General features: G+C 43.4%; 2 protein-coding genes across 3 annotated transcripts in view; both read left to right on the top strand.

The window, feature by feature from the left end:
- Nucleotides 1-13,301, top strand: part of Ganc (glucosidase alpha, neutral C) — a 56,497-nt gene extending 43,196 nt beyond the window's left edge. Inside the window, exons 18-24 of the mRNA XM_048459722.3 lie at nucleotides 936-1,000; nucleotides 3,333-3,409; nucleotides 5,483-5,557; nucleotides 8,687-8,800; nucleotides 9,927-10,039; nucleotides 10,768-10,871; nucleotides 11,467-13,301. Coding sequence (XP_048315679.3) covers nucleotides 936-1,000; nucleotides 3,333-3,409; nucleotides 5,483-5,557; nucleotides 8,687-8,800; nucleotides 9,927-10,039; nucleotides 10,768-10,871; nucleotides 11,467-11,576 — 658 coding nt within the window. The 3' untranslated portion in view covers nucleotides 11,577-13,301. The remainder of the gene's footprint in view (nucleotides 1-935; nucleotides 1,001-3,332; nucleotides 3,410-5,482; nucleotides 5,558-8,686; nucleotides 8,801-9,926; nucleotides 10,040-10,767; nucleotides 10,872-11,466) is intronic.
- A 1,881-nt stretch (nucleotides 13,302-15,182) lies between these two features.
- Capn3 (calpain 3) overlaps nucleotides 15,183-18,134 on the top strand; it is a 50,124-nt gene continuing 47,172 nt past the window's right edge. The window contains exon 1 of one of the 2 annotated variants that reach the window (XM_048459725.3): nucleotides 15,183-15,901. In XM_048459725.3, coding sequence (XP_048315682.1) covers nucleotides 15,572-15,901 — 330 coding nt within the window. In that variant the 5' untranslated portion in view covers nucleotides 15,183-15,571. The remainder of the gene's footprint in view (nucleotides 15,902-18,134) is intronic. The other variant, XM_087911278.1, reaches the window with a different exon arrangement.

Genomic DNA, 18,134 nt, shown 5'->3' with positions numbered 1-18,134 from the left:
GATTCCTAGATGAGTTCTGTTAAACAATAACTACTTTAAAATGTTGGCAGGTTCTCACCCTCACCCAAAGTGTTACCAACTTGAAAGCAATGAAAAATAGTTCCTTTCATCTGAATAAATAATGATTAAATAATACATAAAAGTCGGTGACTGCAAGAAATGGCACAGAATTATCATTATAATAAAATATTATTTTGCATTTATTTTACAACAAAGAAATTAGGCATTTAGACTTGCCTTAGTTTTTGCCTGTTCGAGTGATAGTTACTCAATAGTCAGATAGGAAAGCAACACATAAGGAAATTCTCAATATTCCATTAGGATATTCAGGTTGGTAGAAAGCTTTCACATAGTAAATATAAAGTAACCATAGAAACTGCTCATAAAAGGAAAAATGATGGAGGAGGATCATCTGTCTATGTGTTACTTTCATTGGTTAATAAAGAAACTGCCTCGGCCTTTGATAGGTCAGAATATAGGCAGGCGGGGAAGACAGAACAGAATGCTGGGAGGAAGAAGGTAGTGAGGCAGGCAGTTGATATAGCTCTCCTCTCCAAGATGGACACAGGTTAAGATCCTTCCCGATAAGCCACCACCTCTTGGTGCTACACAGATTATTAGAAATGGGTTAATCAAGATGTGAGAGTTAGCCAATAAGAGGCTGAAACTAATGGGCCAAGCAGTATTTTAAAAGAATACAGTTTCTGTGTAATTATTTCGGGTGTAAGCTAGCCAGGATCCTGGTGGCAGGAACGCAGCCCTCCGTTCCTTATTACAACAGTCATATGAAAAAGAATTCTGTCTCTTTGGTATTTTCCAGCTCCTTTCAGAGAGTTACAGCACTAAAAATATAAAAATATAATAAAATACTTAGCACAAAGAATAATAAAAACAAAATGATATTTTAAAATATGAATTCTATTTTCTTTCCCCAGGCCTCTGTGGGTTGAGTTCCCTGAAGACTTAGAGACTTTTGGTGTAGATGATGAATATATGCTGGGTAAGTATTTATCAGTTAGTTATAGTTGTGATAGATCCTATAACAATGCTTTCATTATTATATTTTCTAGTGAGAATACCCTAAGCCCAAGAAAGACAACAATAAAAACAGGGTCTTATTTAGCTCAGGCTGACCTGGAACTTACTCTATATCTAAGGATGAACTGATCCCAAGTACAGGTTTGCCTCATTACATATGGTGCTGGGGATTGAACCTGGAGCCTCATGCATATTAGACAAGTACTCTACCAAATCAGCTATACCCCCAGCCCTCCTTCACCAGATAGTGAGACCATGACTTTTGTTGTAACGTAGCCCTGACAATATAGTTCTTATTAATGCCAAATAAATACATAATATTGATGGGTATGATTTGATGGTTCTGCTTGGAACCCACTCCCCCAAAGCCTGGTGAGATTGCTATGAGAAGGGAAGTATGGGAATAGATCAGGTGACCATAGTAAAGACACCAAAGAAGTTGTGTCATGTGTAATAGTAGACCTCTTTTTTTTCTTGTGAAACAGGGCTTTGAAGCCCAGGTTATCCTTGAACTTGTAATCCTCTTCATCAATGTCCAAATTGCTGAATTCGCAGACATATACTACCATGCCTAGCTAGGCTTCCTTTTTGAGGATTAACCATGAAATCTAAAACATAGAAGGTTATTTGTATTAAGAATGTAGCTCAAGAAACAAGACTAGATATTGAGACCCAATGAATGAATTATGTTCTAAACAGTGGAAACCTCCAAATGTAGTTGGTGATGATGATGATGATGATGATGATGATGATGATGATGATGATGATGATAACAGTTAAGGCACCCTTGAAGGTTTCGCTCAGGCATGCTCTTGTGAAATATGCACAGGGCTCTGTGATCAGTCCCCACACTTAAAGCTTCAGCTTCACAGTCCCTGCCTTGGAGAAAGGCCTTTCATCATCCTTACCTCCTTATACCTTAATTTCATCCTCCCCACTCAAAATCAGTCTTACTTCTTATGTAATTTTCATTTTTCTTTGTACTTTTTCTATTTCAGTATTTGTTTTAACCCTAATTCATTTGTAATAACTTTTTAATATCTATCTTCTTCACTTACTACAAACTCCATGAAGGTTGGAACCATGTTTGTTTTCTTTACTCCTATGTCTCCAAAGCCTAGCATGGTGCCTGGAACTCAGTAAATAAATCTTTATTGACTAGAAGAAACAGTTCAAGATAGACACAGCAGTACATGCCTATAATCCAACACTCATAATACTAAGGCAGAGGATCATGGGTTCAAGGTGCCTGGGTTACATAGTGAGACCCTTTAAAATGAATTAATTAGTAGATGCTTTTTACACATGTGTGACACCAACATGAAAGCAAACTCCAGGCTATCCGTAAGAGAAGTACAGATCTACAATGGTAACTGTTGTGGGACATCTTTTTGTACACTGTGAAGATGTGTCTCTGCCAAGGCACCTTCTGATTGGTTTAATAAAGATCTGAATAGCCAATAGCTATTCAGATTCATTCCAGGACTTCCTGGGAGAGGGAGGGACTTTTGGGGAAAATCTGAGAGGCTAGGAATTCACTAGTGAGACCCAAAGCAAGTTGGGCAAGGAGGAAAGGTAATAAGTCACGTGGTGGAGTGTAGATTAATATAAGCGGGTTAATTTTAAGTTATGAATTAGTTGGGGAAAAGCCTAAGCTAAGGCCAAGCTTTCATAACTGATCAAAAGTCTCTGTGTTATTATTTTGGAGTTGACCATCTAAAGGAAGTCTGACTATAGTAACTGCCTAAGCAAAAGGGCCTGAAGAACTGCACTGACCAGACTTTTAGATAACATCGTGGCCACTCACACCTGGGAAGGTGCAATGGCACTTTCTGATTATTGGCATCCCAGTAGCTATGCAGAAAATGAAACTGGAACTGAACATGGCTGCTCAAACCTGTAACCCTAGCACCCAAGAAGCTGCAGGAGGATCATCCTAAGGCTAGCCTGGGATGCAAAGCGAGTTCCAGGTCAGTCTTGGCTACATAGCAAGACCTTGTCTTACTAAACAAAATCCAAAGCAAATAAGCACACAAGATGCAGCAGAATACTTCAGGGTCCCTGGCCCATAATCCTAGCAGCCACAGGTGGGTTTAATCCGTGACCTTTTTGAGCCCCGACCTTTTCCTAGCAGTGCTTCTCTCTGGTGAATTGTTTGTTCAACTCACACAGTCTCTGCCTTATGGAAGATCACAGTACAGTGATCTTAAGATCACAGTAGTGCTCCACGAAGCCAGGGGAACTTTCAGATCTCCATAATGACACTCAGTTTTATCTCCTCTCCATTTTTTTAGGAAGTGCTTTATTGGTTCATCCAGTCACAGAACCACAGACCGCCATGGCTTCTGTATTCCTGCCAGGGACAAATGAGGTAAGAGCAATAGCAGTCATATCTTGTGTCTCCTAGCTCTCATGCCTGCATTTCCCTTGGGAAAGAGATTGCTCCAGCGTGCAGTTGTGAATTTGTCTCAGATGATGGTAGGTTTTCCACAGTCAAAACTGTCCTCTGTAGTTGACAGACTTAATTGGGGAAGGTGGAGAAGATAAATAGGTGACAATGTTAGGGAGGTTTGTACTTTCACTTTGACTTGTAGAAGTGAGTCCTTATGAAGATGGGGGCGTGACTTTAAGGTAGAGGATTTATTCCATCCGGTTACTTTGTGGTACTCTTTTTGGTAGTTCAACAACTAACCTCCTTTTCTAGGGCTCCCAGGTAAGAGTTAGGACCTTGTTTCCAAATCTCATAATCACCCCCAGAAAAGCAATGCATGGATTTCCCTCCAGGTCTGTTTCTTCTCTGACGCTCTTCTTTTCTCCTGCCTCGTGTGTGGTTGATTTGTTTGCTGGGTGCTTTCCTTCCCTTCCTTTCTCTTCCCTTCCCTTCCTTCCCCTTCCCTTTGTTTTCCCTCTTTCATCCTGCTTATGGTTACAAGCGCTAAGTTGGGTTATTTACTGTGTGTGATAGGGAAGATGCATGTTCTACAGCATGCAGGTAGAAATCAGAAAACAATTCTGTGGAGTTGGTTCTCTCCTTTCCCGTCTATGCAGGTTCTGGGGAGCAAATTCAGGCATCCAGTCTTTACCATTATTTTCTGAAACACCTCACCCGCTCAAGCATGAAGTTTTTACAAGTCAGTGAACTATTGTACCACACTGCAGCTTCCATGATAAGATTTTTCATTTTTCCCATTTTTTCTTTTAAATTTTGTCTTATTTGGGGGCGGGGTGCAAGGGTAGAGGCCAAATTCAAAGGGACAGGAAGATGAATGGGATCCAGATACATGGTGTAAAAGACACATAGAGTAAATAAAAAGAAAGGAAAAGGGAAAAGAAGAACCCTGGAGGCATCATCTCATCGTTCACGCACACCGAGTTCTTCCCATCATGCATTTCTAGCACCTAGCACAGCTGTGGGTTGTTCAGTAAGTAACTTTTGAATGTATAGCTGGACAGGAGATGGTCTTTAGTTCATCAACCATACCCTTTGATGACATCTCCCTCTTCCTTCTCTTTCTCTTCTTTTTGAGATGCAGTCTCATGTATCTCTGACTATCTTTGAAATTTAAGATGGACTTGGACTTCTGATCCCCCTGCCTAGGATTACAAGCATGTACCACCATACCTGAGTACCACTATGCCCAAGTACCATCATCTCTAAGTACCACCATGCCCAAGTACCATCATATCTAAGTACAACCATGCCCAAGTACCACCATGCCCAATTTATTCTAGCTTGAGGGTTGAACACTGGGCTTTGTACATGCTTTGGGATTTTCTTTTCTTTTTTCTTTTCTTCTTTTCTTTTTAAGACAGGGTTTTGCTGTGTAGCTTTGACTGTCCTGGAACTAGCTCTGTAGACCAGGCTGGCTTCAAACTCACAGAGAGCCGCCTGCCTCTGCCTCCCAAGTGCTGGGATCAAAGGTGTGCACCACCACTGCCCAGCTGGGATTTTTTAAAAGAATATGTGGGACCTGGTGGTGCAAGCCCATAATTCTAATATGAGGACTGAAAGGCCTTCCTGGGCTACAGAGTGAATTCAAGGCCATCCTGGGTAACTTCGCAAGACCCTATGTTCTATAAAAAGTAAAGAGACCTGGAGATACATATCAGCGGTAAATTCATTGGAATGCATGAGACCTTAGGCTCAATATCAAGTAGTACATACGTGTATGCATACACACACACACAAAACACACAGGGCTGGGAGGCGGTGTTCTTCCTAACTTCTCCCACAAATTTTAATTATATTTATTTAAACTTTCTTTTCCTTCCTTCCTTCCTTCCTTCCTTCCTTCCTTCCTTCCTTCCTTCCTTCTTCCCTTCTTTCCTGAGATTGCAAGACAGCTTTATTGCAGGGCAAAAGGAAATAGTCGTTGGTAAGTGCAGGCTTCTCAGTGGAGAGATTACTCATACTCTCTTTTCAATAGAGTCTGTTACTTTTTAGGTCTGGTATGACTCTAAGACATTTGCACAGTGGAAAGGAGGGTGTACTGTGAAGATTCCAGTAACATTGGATACTGTAAGTCATTTTCAGAGTATTATTTTTTGCCTATTTAGCTGTGTTAGTCTGTTTAGAATACAGCTTTGGTAATAGACAACAGAAATTTATCTTCCCATAGTTCTAAAAGTATAACACCTTTATCAAAGTGCTTACTGACTTGGGTCCTCCTAGCATGTAGGGGGTGATGGGATGAGGAGGGGAGGGGAGCAATGTTCTTGTAAATGGGGCTAGAGAGTTGGATCGGTGGTTAAGAGTACTATTGCTCTTGCAGAGGACCTAGGTTTGCTTCCCACCACCCATACAGTGGCACAACCACCTACAGTGATCCAACACGTTCTGTCTGGTCACCACAGGCACCAGGCGCACATGTGGTGCACATACATACATACAGGCAAAACACACACACGCACACACACACACACACACACATACACACACACACACACACACACACACACATATATATGTAATAAAATAAATATAAAATAAGAAAGTATTCTTGTGAGGATACTATTCCTATAATAGCAGGATTTATCCTTATGACCCTGACTCCAGATATAGTCATTTCAGTGTATGGGACTACAGCATAACATATACCTGTACATCAGAGAAAATGGAGTATAATCGAACTTGCCTTGGGCTGTGCTTGGGAGAGGATTTGGGAAGCAATGAGTGTGCCTGCTGAAGGATGCAATTTTCTTTTAGAGGTGTTGAAAGGATTTTAAAATTGATTATGGCTACGGTTACATGACTGAATATACCGAAGTGGATTGAATGTTTACCCTAGCTGTAAATTTTGAAACATATGAATTATACCAATAAAGCTGTTAAGATATGTAGAGTTAAATATATATATATATATATATATATATATATATATATATATATATATATATAATCTGGCTCATGGCGTGGAGTATTGAGAATTGTGTCTAAGAACAGCAACACTGAGAACAGAAACAGTGGGTGCTGCAATGCCAAATACAATATCAAAAAGTGAGAAGGGCAATTCTGGGCCTCTAGGGAGAAGAACACATCAGTCAGAAATTAGAATCAAAGTGGCCACTCTGCTGAATCACAACATGGCCTCAGACCCTATAGAATGAAGATTAATAGAATAGTGATGTCATTTCTCCAAATTGTCATATAACAAAGTTTCGTTATAAAGAAACTGGTTCCAGAATCAACTTTCAGACCCAGAAGAGATCTTAGTAATCTTCTATCCTAATCCCTTTGTCTTAGTCACTGTTCTGATGCTGTGAAGAGACACCATGACCAAGGTAGCTCTTATAAATGAAAGCATTTAATCAGGGGCTTGCTTACAGTTTCAGAGGCTTAGCCCATTATTATCATGGCAGAGAACTTGGCAAGGGGCAGGCATAGTGCTAGAGGAATAGGTGAGAGCTACATCCTGGTCTGTAAGCAGAGAGAGATACTGGGCCTGGTGAGGGCTTTTGAAATTCCAAAGCCCATCCCCAGTGACACACTTTCTCCAAAAAGGTCACATCCCAATCCTTCTAATTCTTTCAAACAGTCCTACTCTCTGGTGACCAAATATTCAAATATATGAGCCTATATGGGCCGTTCTTATTTAAACCACCATGCCCTTCCTTTTGCACATGAAGAAACTGATAGTCAGAAGAGAAGTTTTTTGTCCAGAATCACTACTAGGTTGTGGCAGAGCTGAGGCAGGTCCCTCCCATTCCCTGTAAGTTTTCTGAACTCCGAGTCTGCAGCCCATTCCACAGTAACTTTGTTCTTTGGTTTTGTTTGTTTGTTTTGTTTAAAGAAGGAAGGAATTAAAAATAAAAAAGCAAAAAGAGAATTGGCTTCCCTTCTTGCTGCTTGTGAATTAAGTCCTCCCTCTCCCTGAATCACATGTTCTTGTCCTCTCTTCCTTGCTAAGACTTTACTCAGAGAAAAACACACGCACTCATGTGATCTGGGCAGCTCCTGATAGGTGCGGGCCCCTTGATGGTTCCTGTAGCAGAAGCAGCTTCTGAGCCTCAGAATTGAGCAGTCATCCTGCTGACAAGAGGGACAGGCAGTGTCCAGATGCTGTGAGAAGGGACACACGTCACCTCCCCAGACACAGAACATTGTGGACACAAGCTCTATTGGTTCACTTACATAAACAGAGAAATCCACTCTTCTGCATGTCTCTAGAGTAATGTGCTGGTTGTTTTATTGACAAGGATGTTAAAGATCAAAACTAGAATATCCTTTCTGATCAAGTTTAAAGATTAGTTTTTAGGGGTAACTCTGGGCCTCTAATGGGATGAGCAAAATGTAAATGAAAAAGAGTCAAGGGTAGTGTGCTAGTTAGTTTCTGTCAACTTGACATAGACTAGCGTCACCTGGGAAGATGGAACCTCAACTGAGGAATTGCCTCCATCAGATTGTCCTGTGTCAAGTCTGTGCGGCATTTCCTTGATAGTATATTGATGCCGGAGGGTCCAGCTCACTCTGGATGGTACCACCCCAGGGCAGTTGGTCCCGGGAAGTATAAGGACCGTAGATGAACACACTCCTGGAAGAAAGCCATTAGCACTGTTTCTTCATGATCTCTGCTTCAGTTCCTGTCTCCAGGTTCCTGTCTTGACTTCCCCTGAAGAGGGACTGTAGGCTGTAAGATGACATAAGCCCCTCCCCCACAAGTTGCTTTCAGTCAGTGTTTCATCACAGCAATAGAACCCAAGCTAAGACAGACAAGCATAGACAATAAATTGAAGGATGGTAAACAATGTCCAATATTTTAAAATATGAGGACTTGGAGCCAGTGAGTTAGCTCAGTGCTTATCAGGCAAGCCTGAAAACCTCAATTCAATTCCCAGAACCCACATGAAAGTAGAAAGAGAGACTGACTTCACAAAGTTGTCTTCTGACCTTCCCACACATGCCATGACATGAATTTGCACACACATATACACACAACGCGATAATTATAAATAATAAATAAATAATTTTTAGTAGACCATTTTTTAGTTGAGCCATTTTCTTTTAATTTAACAGTCCCCATGCTTGCCATTTCTCTGTCCAAAGATATTCTTCACTTGAGTCTATGTATGTAAAGAGTATGGATCTCATTTGGGGACATAAAGTTCCTTGTATGGGTGTGTCATCCCTGAGAGTGCTGCTCTGTTGCAGATACCAGTGTTCCAACGAGCCGGAAGTGTGGTGCCAATAAAGACCAGTGTGGGAAAGTCCACAGGCTGGATGACTGACTCCCCATATGGACTCAGGGTTGCTCTGAGCACTCAGGTATTTGGAAAGCCAGTTACCTCCCCCGCTTCTGTTCCATCTCTTGACCTTTTGAGGGTATGAAAAAGTAATGAGTCTCATAAGAAACAGTACCCCCAGTGTTTATCTCAAAGTCAAGGGCTGAATCATTTCTGAATCACTGTGAGGTCTGCCCTTCCTGGCATTTTTTGTAGGAACTCTGAGATCCAGGAATGATGCAAATATGTTTCTTGGGTCTCTCTCTCAGGTCAGCATAGACTGTTAGTGGAAGAACATTTTTTTATGCAGCCTGTCCCGGAAGATTGGTTCTGAAATTCAGTCTCCTACAGAAGAGGGCCATAAAATAATGTGTCTTAATTATTTTTGGTATACCCTAACCCATTCGGTGACTTCTCTTCTCGTCTGGCAGCTCAAATCACTAAAGTCTCCTTGAATATGACTTGGGAGTGTTGAGAGTGTCTTTTGAGCCAAGTGAAGCCTGTGTTATACACATCTCTTACCCATTTACCGCAGTGCCTTACAGAGCCAAATACATATTCTTGTTATAGTTATGCTTATTTATATTAATATTGTAAAATAGGTAAATTACAGTTTTTGTTTTCCATGCATTTTATTGAAACTTGTCTTCTTCAGCCAAACTATGCTCTAATATCCATGTGGGGTCCCAGAATGCAGCAATAATCTAGAGACCCATCCTGTAGCAAATAGTGTTCATAAGTAACCTGCCATGTAGTGTGTGTGGCTGCAGAAGCGGTTCTTTCCTTTAGAGTAGGAAGAGCTTCTAAAGACAGTTGATTTCATCTGTTATACAGTGATATTTTTCAACTTCAGTTCTGTTCTGTGAACTTTCCTGTTACATTCTGGAATAGTATTTTTATGAAAGCCATTACTGATCATACTTCATATTTAAATTTCCTTCAGCAAAGTCTAATTCTTCATGCTCCTCTTATGTAACCTCGCTGTTCATACTATTTTATCATCTACTCAGGAGTGACTGGATATTGAATGTGTAAGGACTTGTGTGTAACTTTGCACAGCTTTTCAGGCGTTTCACTAAGTTTCGGATGTCACTCTTTCCCTTTGGAAGATGATTTTTTTTTCTATAAATTTATTACCCTGAGCAGATCCTCTGTGGTTCACTCTGCAGGATTCTGCTGTGGGCGAGCTGTATCTCGATGATGGCCATTCATTCCAGTACCTCCACCAGAACCAGTTCTCACACCGCAGGTTTTCATTCTGTTCCGGTGTTCTGACCAGCAGGTGAGGCAGCTACAAACCTGTGGCTCCTCCCAGATTATGCTACCCTCTGGCATCTTCAAGTAAATGGATAACTCAAGTTTTAAGTCTCTACTTAGCGGATTGAGAGGTGGTCTGTGGGTTAAAGAGTCCTGGTGGTTTTTGAAGAGGATCCAAGTTCACTTCCCAACATCCATGTGGTCTGTAACGCCAGCTGGAGGAGATCTGACCCTCCTCCCTCTCTTCTGGTGTGTAAGGGCATGTGGCACACATACATGTAGCCAAAAATTCATGTTCATAAAATAAAAATTACCAATGGAAAATCTTGAAGATATTATTCATATAAATGAATGGTGAAGGCCATTGTATTTTCAATTGCTGACTGTGGAAGCTCGCTCTTTCTAGTTTTTAATCTTCTTTTCTCCAGCTGCCTATAAAATGAAACTACTTAGCTCAAGTATTCGTTGATATCTTCATTCTTCCATGATTAAATATCTGGTTTCTTTCAGTTTAATTGTAAGTCCAAGCCATGCTGTGTCTTTTGTGTCCTTTAAATGGTTTAGGAGATTGATGTGGCCACTGATTACCTAGTCCCTGCTACATCTCTTTGTCTTACTGAATATGGCTCCTCTATGGACCATGACTCCATAGAAACAGACAGGAAGAACTTACAAGGATAGAGATGCTGACCTGGTGACCAATTAAAAACCTCGTGCCTCTCCTTTTCCTAATACCATCTGGACCTGTTTCAGGTGTGCTGATGAGAAAGGCCGTTATCCCAGCAAGTGCATAGTGGAGCAGATCGTGGTCTTAGGCCTAAGGAAGAAGCCATCTTCTGTGACTACTCACTCATCTGGTAAGCAAACAGTTCGTTCTTACTCACGCCTCTGTCCTGTAAACCCAGAAGTATCTGCAGCAAAGGGATGGTTTGTTCCCAAACTGTCAAACTATGCTTAGCTCAGACAATCTCTGCCCTTCCTTGGTCAGTTCTCTTGTCTCTAGAGTGAGTAGGCCAAGCTGCTTCTCTTCAGGAATTGGTCTTTCTGCCCACGGTTAATATTTACTAAGAGAAATTATTTAAGGCCTATAATAGTATTCTAGGTATTTCTTAATTTGTAATAGGTTACATGCGTCTTCAGCCCTGGAGAATTCTTAGTCTTTTAAAGAACTAATTTGAAGTATGAAGTAGAATTGTGTCCTCCCTCACCTCCTGCATTTCTTGAACAAATCACTTTGCTCCTTACAGTTTCTTTATGACAAGGATTATACTCCAAACAATGAGACTTTTCATGTTTTAAGACAGTCACAGGAGTTCATGAATAAAAGTACTGACCGCTTCTCCTAAGTGAGGTGTAACATCGTTTGAAAGTGCCAGACAATGTATCAGATTTGGAGGAGGATTATTTTTCTCCTGGTTTCTCACAGTATCTTTTTATTGTCTTACTGTTTAGATGGTAAAGTTCAGCCTGCAGCTTTTACATACTACGCCAAAACATCCACCCTGAGTCTGGAGAAGCTCTCCCTGAGCATAGTTGATGACTGGGAGGTCCATATCAGATGATGAGCAGGTGCCCTGGTGATGAGGGTGGGAGCCTCTGGACTATTCACCCTCCTGGCCTCCCGTGATATCTATGCTACCATCCAATTGGCTTCCCTGGAAAAAATGATATTTTGCTTATATCAAGTGTACTGATGGCCAGTAGATTTTAGATTTAAAGATTTCAGGTTTGGTGGCCCCTCCTGTAATCACAGTACTCAGGAAGCTGAGGCAGAAGGATCGTGAGTTCAAGACCAGCTTAAGCTGTATCACACAAGACCTTGCCTCAAAAAATCAAAAATAAGATTTCAGATTTTACATCTAAAGATGTATTGTTGGAACACTGTATAAACACTGCCCCTCCCACAGCCCCACAAAGCCCTGAGCCATTGCTAGAGCTCAGTGAGCCGCCCGACCTGGAGCTCCTCAGGAGGCCCGTGTGGGGCCTGTCACAGGGCTTGCTGCAGGGCTTGCCGCAGACTGGGCAGCATCAGAGTTGCCGAAACTAATCTCCAAATAGATGGCAGAGCCTGCTCCTCTCAGAGTCGCCTTCCACCACAGCAGTGCAGGCATAGCGCCCTCTCCTGCAGATGCCCTCTCCTACATGGGCAGGGCTGCAGAAAGCTCTCCCTAGACAGTGACTCAGGAGCTCAAGGGTTGGTGTCCTTTTCTTGCTTCTTAGACTCCAAAGTACCAGGTCAATCTTCAAATTCAGATGTACTCCTTTTAATTATATTTTACTAAGAATTCTCTATTAATCAAAAAATATTCATAACATGAATAAACTATAATTAGTAATAATGAAATAAATACCCATGTCCCACAAGTGAACTTCAAAAATAAAACACAGGACTGGGACTGTAATAACACAAGTAAGAGGCGCTTGCTTTAGACACAATCGATAATCAAAATAAGTAATATTTTAATGCATGTCTTTAAAAATCAAAATGAATACAAAAAACCAGGCTAAGCACAAGATTTTAACTAAAGGAACTCTGTTACTGACTTCCTTTTGCACTGAGTTCTAATGTGTCTTGGCACGGTCTTGAATATTGTAACATAGCATTGCATCCCAATGCTTCTGGCTCTGGAGACCCCAAGACTCCCTGCTGTCTGCTTCAGCAGCTACTGGGGGGCCTCAGTTCCTCAAAATATGAGCCTCCCACCACATTTCTTCCATGTAGCCACCCACAGCTTCTCTTTCCTTAACCACAGCTCCCTCCGCTGCTTCCACCTGTATACCTTACCATCCTTCCAGACCCAGCCCAGTTCCTTCTACCTGACACCCCAACCCCCCAGTATCCACTGGCAGCGATTTGCCCTTCTCTGAAATGCTGCCCACAGATAATTGTGCCCTACTTTACATTCTCAGGGATGTGCCTTAGTGCTATAAGGACAACCGTGTATTTCCCTACTAGAGTATATATTCCTTAAGATCATGTTCTATTTCTCTCATATCTGGTATACCACTGTGGGAGTTTAATGAAAATTGCCCCCGTAGACTCATAGAACACTTGGTCCTCCATTGGTGGCACTGTTTGGGGAGGTTGTGGAACTTTTTGGAGGTGCATCCTTGCTGAAAGTATGCCGTCGAGGGTGGGCTCTGCTCAGCTATCACGTCACTCCGGTTCCTGTTTGGCTGCTCTAGTTCCTGTCAGCCACCTGCTCCAGCACCTACTGCCATGCCTCCTTCACTGTTATGAACTCTCCCTGTGGAATGTAAGCCAAAATAAATTCTTCTGTAAGTTGCTTTTGGTCATGGTGTTTTACTACAGCTTCGCTCTTCGTTTGCTTCCTGGTCATAAGGTAAATGTTTTTGCTTTGCCACAGTTTCTCCCATGGGCCTTTTTACGGTCCCAAAACAACGGAGCTAATTGATACAGGCAGGGACCTCTAAAATGTGAGCCAAAATAACCCTGTTTGTCTCCATAACTCCATAAGTTAATTATCTCATTTATTTTGTTGTAGTGATGGACAGTCAATTGACACCATGAGTGAATGGTCATTCAACCCAACCTAACCCCAAAGAGATGTAATTCAGGCCTTTTCTACCTACTGCTGAGTGCTTAAGACACCCTGACAGCATTTCAAATGCATTACATGAGTTAACTTGTTTAATCCTTACACCAACCCAACAACAGAATGGCTATCGTCATACCAGTTTTACATGAAAGAAGACTGGCTCATAGGGAGAAAGGACAAGGTAACTCAGCTAAAGTTACACACTCATAGCCATTAGTGGCCAACCTAGACTTTGAACCTGGATAGCCAGCCTTCAGAAACTGATCTTCCTTATTCTCCTCCAAGAGCAATAATACCTTGGGCATTTTCTTAGAGGGACAGGAAGACAAGTTAATGGTTCCAGTAGCTGAGACATAGGTTTCCTTCAAGTTACATTAACAAAATTCATAAACCTAATCATACTCTTTCTTTCTTTCTTTCTTTCTTCTTTCTGTGTGTGGGTATATGTGTGTATGCATGTTTCTGTGTGTGATGGGGTATGCCCATGTACACATTTACCCTGGCACACATAGAAGAAGACAACTGGGGTGCTGGTCCTTACCTTCCACCTTATCTGAGACAGGGGCATTTTGTTGTTTGCTGCTGCAGGGGCTGACAACCTGGCCTGCTCTAGGGGTTTGCCCGTCTGTACTTCTCACCTCTCCCTAGATGCACTGGGATGGCAGACATGCTACTGCACCTCGTTACATGGAAGCTCAGGTCCTCAAACTCATGTCCACTGCTTTGCTGCCGATTCATCTCTCCTGCCCAGTACCCCCTATTCCAGCTGTCTCTTCCCACCCTTTCCGAGACTCCTAAACTTGGATCTGCGAAGCTGGTCACTTAGGAATAGGCACTGCTGCAAGCTCAGACAAGCCTCTCCTCAGTCAGACTTCAGATGGGGAGAGCGACTATGATGGGTCACAAGCCAGGAGGAAACCTAGCAAGCAATTCCCTTCCCCAGCCACTGTCATTCTCACTTAATAAACCTTGAAGCTGAGTCTAGACATGACGTCCTAGGACTTGACACCAGCCTGGCTCAGTACCCATTTCCAGCTTCTGTCTAGATGCTGATGTGGTGTGGCTAAACAAATAACCTACTAGGGTACACATTCTGTAGTAGGCTTGGTCTCAGTGTGTGTCAGAGGCAGGAGGTGTCTAGGTCCCGAGAAGAGAGGGATTTCCCTGACTGAAAATTCTGCTGAGTGGCATTTTCTAGCCAGTTGGACTGAAAGCTGATTCCAGAACATTCTAGAAAAGATACTCTAATATTAAGTGACATTCTGACATTCCAACATTTTATAAAGTAAAAATCATGCTCTCTAAAACATATGGGATATGCCCCCAGAATTCCCATGGCTTGGATTCCAGCTAGCGATTCAAATACTGTTTCTGTGTATCCGGTAACCACTGCTTCAGTGGCCTGCATGTAGCTCTCCTAGCCCATAGCCCACTTAGCTGGGTTCTTGTGTTCACCTGTTTCAGATACTCTCATGTCTTGACAACACAAGTTCTTAACGTCAATGTAGAACTGCCCAGCTGGATCCTTCCCTGCCTCTCCTCGCAGTCTGTCCACACGCTGGCAGTCTGTCCGCACACTGACAGTCTGTTCGCACGCTGGCCCCTCTGCTTTCATGCTCCCCATCTCACTTCACATCTATTTTTAGTTTCCTGGCTTAAGCGTCTTCAGGCCGCTGAAACACAAGCCTCATTCTCTTTCTCTCCCTCTGGCAAGCATGCTGCTGGTAGGAGCCCCCAGGTAGAAACTGCTCCGAAATCCTTTAGTGTTAGTGCCTCTCCTTCAGGAACACCTATGGCTCCAGGATCACAGCTCGACTGTTTAAGCCGCTCATAAGCCGGCCAGCTTTCCGATAGGATTTAAACTTTGAAGTGAGTGTGGCCATTTTTCTCTCAGCTGAAAGGATCGCTTCAACTTCCGCTTTGTAATTGCTTCCTTTCCTTGAAGGTAGCTGAATCTTGCTCTCTTTAGAAACATCGTCCTTCCAAAGTTGCCTGCCATGCCGACTGTCATTAGTGCGACTGTGGCCCCGAGGACAGGGGCTGAGCCTAGATCCCCAGGATCTGGGCCCAGGTCCCCAGGGCCTGGGCCTCACCCGGCCCAAGGAAAGACCACTGAGGCTGGGGGTGGACACCCAAGTGGCATCTATTCAGCCATCATCAGCCGCAACTTTCCAATTATCGGAGTGAAAGAGAAGACGTTTGAGCAGCTCCACCAGAAGTGCCTGGAGAAGAAGGTTCTCTATCTGGATCCCGAGTTCCCGCCAGACGAGACCTCTCTCTTTTACAGCCAGAAGTTCCCCATCCAGTTCGTCTGGAAGAGACCTCCGGTGAGTAGTCTGCTGGCTTTGTAGCCGGCTGGAGTTTGCCCTCAGAGAAGTCCTCCCACTCAGCACCTCCCCAAGCACAGCTGTGCACATGGGCGCAGGGGGAAGGATCCTGGCAGGAGCCTGCTGGGCTCTGGCTGCAAGTGTGGAAAGGGGAGGACAGGGTCGAGTCCAAGAGAGGGCAGGCCGGGCTGCTTCTCTCTCGCTGTCTCTCTGCTTTTCATGAAAGTCATCAGATCCCTGATTCATCACTAACATGGCCATCCTTTCCCCAGAACCAGCTCCTGAATGTCCAGAGATACCTTCTCTGCCTAAATATATTGAGACTGCTTCCATTTCTCAGGCTAAAATCATGAGATGTTGTCCTTCAGTTTGCCGGTGACCGTGGATCTCTGAGACACAGAAGCCAGGCAAAGAGGAGCGAGGCAAAGATGACCTTTTCGAACATAGAATCCTGGACTTAGAAGAATTTTTGTCTGTTTACCTCAGTGCACAGATTAGAACGTCAAGGCCCAGCATGAAATAGACCCAGCGCACGACAGGGCCTGGGTGAAACCCTACTCGCTTGCCTCAGGCTTTCTCTTACTGGGATCCACCAGGAGAAAGTTATGTTCCCCTGGCTCCCTTCTCTGATCATGCTTCCAATGTGACTCTGGATTGATACAAGAAACATTTTAGTCACAATATAATCTGGAGCTCACTCAATGTTGGAGCTCTGCTTAGCATGTCTAAGGCCCTGTGTCCCATCCCTGACACTACTAAAAAAATGGTTGGATAGATAGATAGATAGATAGATAGATAGATAGATAGATAGATAGATGATAGGTAGATAGATAGATAGATAGATAGGCAGACAGATAGATAGACGGACAGATAGTGAAGTGAGAGAAAAATATTTATTGTGCATCTACTAGCTTCACATACTGGGCAAGTCACTAAGAGTATCATGAGTAAGAAAACAAAAGCATACTATCCTGAAGCCTGCAGTCTTGAGGGAATGGACATTAAGTTAGAGTGACGTCAGGACTCAGTGTCCAGAGTGGACAGGAACAAAGAGAGCAGGCTATATCTGGGAAGAGAAACCTTCCATGAAGAAGATATGTTAGGCTCATCCCAGGATTCGCTGGCCATGTTTTTCTCTATTTACTAAACCAGAGCTGCCACCAGGCTCCTCTCCTCTCACACAGCCCTTTGGTAAGGCCCATCGTGGCTGCCATGAATGTCCTCCACTTAGAAGAGAATACTGCAGCGGGCCAAGTGTAGCTCAGCACACACCCTGCGCGTGCGAAGTCTCAGGTTCCATCCAAGTCATGGGGGTGGGCAACCCGATGTATTTAGACATGCTACACCCTTTCGGCCCCTGCTACCTGTCTTAGCTGAGCTGCAGCCCTCTGGGACTAGCTCGCGCTGACCTCTCACCTTCACCCTCTTCTCCAAAGCGTGATGCAGCAGCTGAACCTATGCCTGCAGTGCCCTTCCAGGGTGCGGCTGATTGTTCCCTCCTTGTTTGCCCTGCTGACCTGCTCAAGTGCCACTTCCTTCAAGCTGAGAGCAGGGTCTGTCCGTGGCCATTTGTAGACCCGGCACATATACCAAGCACAGTAGTACACAGGTACACAGTAGTACACAGTAGTACACAGGTACACAGGTACACAGTAGTACACAGGTACACAGGTACACAGTAGTACACAGTAGTACACAGCGAATAAAAACCCACACCTAAGGGTCGGACCCAGGACAGCCCTGCTTCCCAAAGTAGGGGCCCCTAAAATCCGTCTCCAATACTGCTCAAAAGGCAAGGGCAAAACCTACAAACACTGCTCTTACTGAAAGCGCTGATGGCTTTGACCCTGAAAGCTAGATTTGCACGTATAAGAAGGGCCTACGATGCTCTGGGGATGACAGTGGTCCCTCGTAAACACTGTCCTGTCAGTACATATGAACATGTATGCTCCCAGATACCTGGCTGTTTGATATTGGGCCCCTACCACCATCACTGAGAACAAAGGTCCTGACTTTTCAAACCTTCATTAAAATGCCTGTGCGTCCTCCCATGGTTAAAACGCCTATGTGTCCTCCCATGGTTAAAATGCATGTGCGTCCTCCCATGGTTAAAACGCATGTGTGTCCTCTTATGGTTAAAATGCCTGTGCATCCTCCCATGGTTAAAATGCATGTGTGTCCTCTCATGGTTAAAATGCCTGTGTGTCCCTCCATGGTTAATATCAGCTGTCGG

This window comes from Myodes glareolus, chromosome 10 (genome assembly GCF_982192425.1).
Source record: "Myodes glareolus chromosome 10, mMyoGla1.1, whole genome shotgun sequence".
Classification (NCBI taxonomy): Eukaryota; Metazoa; Chordata; class Mammalia; order Rodentia; family Cricetidae; genus Myodes; species Myodes glareolus.
This window is presented reverse-complemented; position numbering and strand designations above follow the sequence as displayed.